This window comes from Corvus brachyrhynchos, unplaced genomic scaffold (assembly GCF_000691975.1).
Source record: "Corvus brachyrhynchos isolate BGI_N302 unplaced genomic scaffold, ASM69197v1 scaffold194, whole genome shotgun sequence".
In the NCBI taxonomy this organism is placed as follows: domain Eukaryota; kingdom Metazoa; phylum Chordata; class Aves; order Passeriformes; family Corvidae; genus Corvus; species Corvus brachyrhynchos.
Window position 1 is genome coordinate 606,586 of NW_008237890.1, and position 6,124 is coordinate 612,709.

Here is a 6,124-nt window from a genome sequence, read left to right on the forward strand (position 1 = left end):
GTTCAATTGCCTAATGCCCTCTGCCTCCACAGCAGCTGTTCCAAAGGCCCACCTGAGTCCCTTCGGGTCTTTGAAATATCTGCTTTGGAGGAAGTCTATGCCCAGAATACACGGGGCCTCTGGGCCAGTCACAATCTGATGTTTCTTCCACTCATTTCCAGTCAGGCTCACCAACAGGGTTAACTGCTGCAATCCCCCTGTCACCCCAGCAATAGAGACAGGTTCTGCCCCCACATGTCCCTATGGGATCAAGGTGCAGTGTGCACCAGTGTCGACCAAGGCCTCGTATTTTTGTGGTGCTGATGTGCCAGGCCAATGAATCCACACAGTCCAAAAGACCTGATTCTCCCATGCCTCTACCTGGCTAGAGGCAGGGCCCCTCTAGCCTTGGATATTTTTCAAAACTAGAGATACTTTCCTTCTGGTGGAACTCCCTCTCTGGTTATTGCCATCCTTCGCTTCACACTCCCATGCTGCCAGGGCAGAAGTGGGTTTTCCATCCCACCTTTTTATATGTTCCCCATGGTCACAAAAGAAATACCACAGCTCAGCTTGTGGGGGTGTATCCTCTCTCCCTAGCTGGGGGATGTCTGTTTCTGATAGCAGGGCCTCTGGTCTGATGAGATATGAAGAAGGCCCTCTTTAATCTTGTCTCTGAGTTTCTTATGGGTCTCCTCAGCCTGGTTTTCCATTTTCCATATGCGATCTGACAGACTCTTTTCCACAGCTGCAATTCTTGCTTGTGTTGGGCCGTGCACAGTGTCTGCATACGCCTGGAGCCTCCTCACCATAGGACTCACTGTCTCATCCCTGTCATTCCATGTCATCATTGCCAAAGCAGGGACATATTCTGGTGGTGCGTGTTGTGCAAGTTTCAGCACAATGCACTGGTGTGCATTTTACCATGTCAGGGCTCCTAATTGCTTGGTCATCTGAGAATATGATCTCTATCACTGCCAGTTCTTTCAGGCATTGAATCCCTTGTTCCATGGCCTTCCAGGGGTTTAGCTGCAGCTGGAGATCTACTTGGTACAGGTATCTTTCCTTTACGCTTCTTAAGAGCCGTGTCCAGAGACTGAGAGCTTCAGGGCCCCTTGTCATCCCTTGGTCAATACTTAAATCACATGACAGGGACCCCAAATGCCTCGCTTCAGTGCCATCCAGAACTGTACCATCGCCTGCAGCATCCCAGATTCGGACCATCCAACTTAATACAGTTTCATAAGGCTTTTCTTGGGGTGCAAAGGCTTTCTGTGGACAGACACTCAGTAATGATTTCTGGTTCAGATTCCTCTGGTGGCTGTGAAGGTCCTGGCTGCCCATCATCATCCACTGGGTGAATGGATTTGGCTTTGTGTTTCCTTTTCTGGACAGGAGCAATTGCTATTGGCTTAGGCTACCTGTCTGGTTTAGCTGCAGCCAGAGTGACTGGGGTGTCTTCTGATTCATCCTCCTTCCCCTCTGGCTGTATCTGCTGCCCTACGGTGTGCGGTAAGTGTTAGCCAGGACCTAGCACCTTGCAGTGAGTTTCTTCTCACTAGAGTTGCTATTGCAGTTCTCTCTCAGATATTTCCCCAACTCAGCTGGATTCTGAATTTGTTCAGGAGGGAAGTTTGGGTCAGAGAATTCCTTCAGGGTTTGGCCTGTGTCCTCCTACATCCCACACCACTCAGACTTTTCCACAACTGGGGTAGGTATCTGTACAACTCTGAAAATCTCAGCCCTCATTTTAGACAAGCCAGAGACCATACAGAGGAAACCTACAAGATAATGCAACAGGAGGGTGGTATCTTCAACATCCAGGGGAAACTGAACATTCTCAAAAGGTTACGTGCCACATCTGAGGGGAAAAAGGAGACGAAGTGCTGGGAAATATTGTCCCCCACTTTTCCCCTAAAAGACTGGGTGTAATTACTAAAAAACCCCAAAAGAAGGTTCCTGAGGCTAGGACGGAAAGACAATGGTTCTCAGTGGTTCCCATTATTTCTGTTAAACTTGTGTAAATCACTAGCAGCAGGCATATTAACATGACAATCCTAATTTGTGTTCCTGATTTGTAAAAGGTATATGGCAGGGACCCAATTCCCCATCTCTGCAGACAGGTACACATGCCTAGGTTCCAGAGAAACATTATTAAATCACGCAGCGTGGTGACCACTGACTGCTGTACCCTAATACAAAGTGTTTCAAACCAGAATGTATTTTATTTTTTCACTTTCTCTTGCCCTACATTGGGTGCCAAATTTGTCTCTGTTTTGGAGACAAATTTCAGGAGAAAAATGCCCTGGAATGAGCATCTCCTCTAGAGAGAAAGGACTGCAATAACTCCCTTTTCTTCTGCCCGTGAGAGAAATGGATACCAGGGGATGAAAGTGAAAAAAAAGGTAAAACTGTTTATTAGCAAAGCAAGATACCCACAAAGCACAGGAAAAAAAAAACAAAAATTGAACCTTACACCCCACCTCCACCTCACCATGTGGCCGAGCAGCACAGCTGGCTGCTGCCCTTCTTTGTCTCTTGGAAGTGGAGAGAAAACAGTTCACGCAGCAGCTGGGAACCTGTTGGATTTCTGGCATGGGTGTTCTTGCAGCAGGTGAAGTTGGTGGAGTTTAATGTCCCTTCTTTCACTGACTTGGTCTTCCTGGGGTTTGGACTGGCTGGGGGTGAACCCATAGGCTCCCTGGGCCAGAGAGAGGAAAAAAAAAAAAAAAAATTTTTGCTGAAAGGATTTGCCAGTGAAAAGCCACCAGGCCAGGGTGAGGAGGCAGGGGGGGAAAGGAGAAAAAACCCAGAAGCTTCTTGCCTAAGTTGTCAAAATTAATTCACTAAAAGGCAATGTAGCCACTGACCACACTGGAGAGAGAGATCGAATAGAGCCCGCACCTGGGGTTCTCAGGCTCTGGCCCCGTCCCCTGGTTCATCTTAAAGGTACCAGAGACATTTTCTGGGCATAAAGCAGATGATTAGGGAATAAAGTAGCATCATAAAATCACCCCAAAACAGAAGGCTTAGTGGATTTTGCTTGTTGCAGCAGGGGGACAGCAGGTGTGTTACAGACAACAGCAAACACAGACTGGGCTTAAACTGCTCTGACTTTTGACTAATTGCATGTGTTTTCAAAGTGTAGTTACGTATTGTCACAGTTTTTCCATTTCATCTGCACTTTACAGTGGGGTGGATATATAAATAGTGTCCCTTTCTCATTAATGAAATAGGGCAATCCAGAGCTGTGCAGGAAAAAGGTGGGAAAACTGAAACTGTGATTTGCTGTAGGCTGTGTTCAGTTGTTCAAGAGTTTAAGGGATCTTAATAGTGCTTAAATGATTGTAGTTAAAATGTGAGTCAGTTTGTGCTTTACTTTTGACCAAAGGGCTTCAAAAAGCACCTGTTGTAAGGATACCTTCTGAGTCGGAATAAATGAAAGGCTAAAATTAGATTTAGTTTTACATGTCCTTAGATAAATCAGTTACTTTACTTATACATATAAATGCTACAGGTTGTCTTAAAAAGAAATCTACCTGAAATATAATTTTAAATTGACTGACATTATTCCTGAGTTGTTCGCAGTTGTTATTCCCCAAAATTCCATGTCATTACTGCATGGATTTTTTTCAGCACTGTGTATGCTCACAATTCAAAAGTAAATCTGGATGAAGAACAAATATTTCATTTTTCTCTTTGCAGACAGGAGAAGGCTACTTTGAGGCCTTTAAAAATGAACTTGAGGCATTTAAGACAAGAGTGAGAATCTGGTCACAATCGCATGGCTTTCAAACTATGTTACTCCATGATCTCAATGTTAATCCTGGTTGCATGGGAGAGTGGACATCTTTCTTACAGGTAGGTTTATTATTTCTAAAGTTTAATTTAACTAAAGCAGGATTAGGTCCTGCCTAGAGAAGCTGTACCTTTCTGAGATGTAAAGAGGAGTATTTCTTGAATTGCTAGTACTTGGGATATATCATGCAGTATTATTAATACACAAGGCATATATGGGCTTTCTTTTTCCTTGCTGGAATTCACACAGCATCAGCATAAGATCAAAAGCATCTATTTGTTCAGTGCCTTTACGTTTTCATGCCTGAAATAAACACTGCATGACAGAACGGATCAGATCCTAGAACTGTATTCCCAGTCATCACCACGAGCATGGGATCAGTCAAGTAAGTCACAGAATCATAGAATGGTTTGAGTTGGAGGGGCCTTTAAAGATCGTCTAATTCCAAACCCCCTGCCATGGCAGGGACGCCTTTCATAGACCAGACTGCTCACAGCCCTATCCACCCTGGCCTTGAACACTGCCTGGCACACCACAACTTCTCTGGGCAACAGAAGTCAAGCCTAAGGAAATTCTCCCTTCATGATGAAAGGAAACTGAACATACTTAGGTGTTTTTTACAGTTCCAGTTATGGCCACATTCTGGAATGAAGAAACAACTTAAAAGATTGTCAAAAAATATGTGTTAGGAAAGGAATCACAATTGAAAGTACTTGTTTGAAATAATTTGATTAAAGTACCTCTCAGAGGTAAGATCAAACAGCTGAATTTTATGTAAATGTGCAGTTAGGTACTAGAAATATTAGGACCAAATACAAGCTATGCTAGCAAATCTTAAAAATTCTTGAAACAGTGATGTAATACTGGTTGATGATGTTTTCAGACCTTATTTCCTTTCTCTTGCAAATTTGTCTCATCATAAGATGGACAATGCAAACAGTCTTCTCTGTTTCTCTCTCACTCTTGTTTCTCCCTCCACGTGTACAGTTACGGAGCATTAAACTGTCGATTTTTCATCTGTTGCAGAACACAGGAGATCTACAAGGTTCCATAAACACGGATGTCTGCAGTTTTAACTCTGTGATACAAAGAGATGAAGAAGAATCCAAAATGATGGACACATTATAGTACTTTTAAGCCTGAGGCCAAGTACTCTTTTATTTCCCCTTTGGTTTTTTTTCCCAAAGAAACAAACATGGCTATTTTCTTGACACTTATTTTTCTGGGTACTGCACTTTATTTTTTTGTGTCAGATTTTTGTTGTTTTTATTTCGTTTTGGGGGGGAGGGACTTTGAAGGGTGAGTAATTAAGAAAAACTTGTAATATTGTTTGAAATGTGCTGCTAGGTTTTTAGTTGTCCTTGAAGAGCAGGGTTCTTACATTGCCGAATGTGAAACTGGATGTGTTTTCTGCTACTAACCTTGCCTTTCATGATTTTGGAAATTAAACATCTGCACAAATACAATGTTTACAAGAAGCAGCAGATTCTTGTTAGAATCTGCTATTGTCTTACTACAGATGTGGATATGTTTTACTCTGAATATTGGAGATTGCAACTGTATTCATGCTACCTTGCTGACAGTATAAGCTCTCAAATTTGGTTATCACTAATAGCAATAAATCAGTATCTGGTATCAGTATTTCTGATCTGAATGGATTAGATTAAAACACTGGCTTTCTACCTCTACTAAGGGGATTTAAATGTTATATTGTACTTTCATTAAACATAACTTGGTTTAATCCTAAGACATAAGCAACACTTGTTTACAAATGAGTGCTGGGTTGTATGATTTCTGAGAGTCAGACTCTCTTCTTGCTCATCTGGCTGACTTCAGATTCTTCTTTTAAAACCAAATCTTGTGGTAGAAGTAATTGATGAAGGGAACTTGAGGTACAAGGGTTAAACAAAAAGTTTAACAGTTTAAACAAAAAGCTTTGTCACAGGTCGTATAGGGTGAGGTGTCATGCAGTGTTTGAAAGGTACTTCATGTGCTACTAAACCAAAGTGGGGTTTTGACATGGTCAACTCAAGCAAAGTGGAAAACCATTAAAAGCTTCTTGTTTGAGAAGCTGGAAATCCAAATACTTTTTCTAGACAAGGCCTTCCACAGAACCTTGCACTCCAAAACTCTATTGTGCTTTTCTATCTTGCTGCTGTTACAGCAGGTCTGTCTATAAAAATGTATACTGCAATGGGAAGAGTAGTGAAGACAGCTTATGCCTCAGATAATGGTATCAGTAAACACTCTCCAGCCTTTACTGAAATGTTCTGATTTTACCTAAGGTCTAGAAGGCATACTGATTTCAAAAGTTCAGTGATGACAGCCTACTCCAGTTTTTAGTTC

The 6,124-nt window shown here is 42.3% G+C and overlaps 1 protein-coding gene across 1 annotated transcript in view; it reads left to right on the forward strand.

Annotated features, from left to right (window-relative positions):
- Positions 1-5,525, forward strand: part of CDC37L1 (cell division cycle 37 like 1) — a gene marked incomplete at its 5' end in the record, with an annotated part of 14,239 nt that extends 8,714 nt beyond the window's left edge. Inside the window, 2 exons of the mRNA XM_017732797.1 lie at positions 3,685-3,840; positions 4,805-5,525. Coding sequence (XP_017588286.1) covers positions 3,685-3,840; positions 4,805-4,906 — 258 coding nt within the window. The remainder of the gene's footprint in view (positions 1-3,684; positions 3,841-4,804) is intronic.
- Positions 5,526-6,124: the final 599 nt, after the last annotated feature.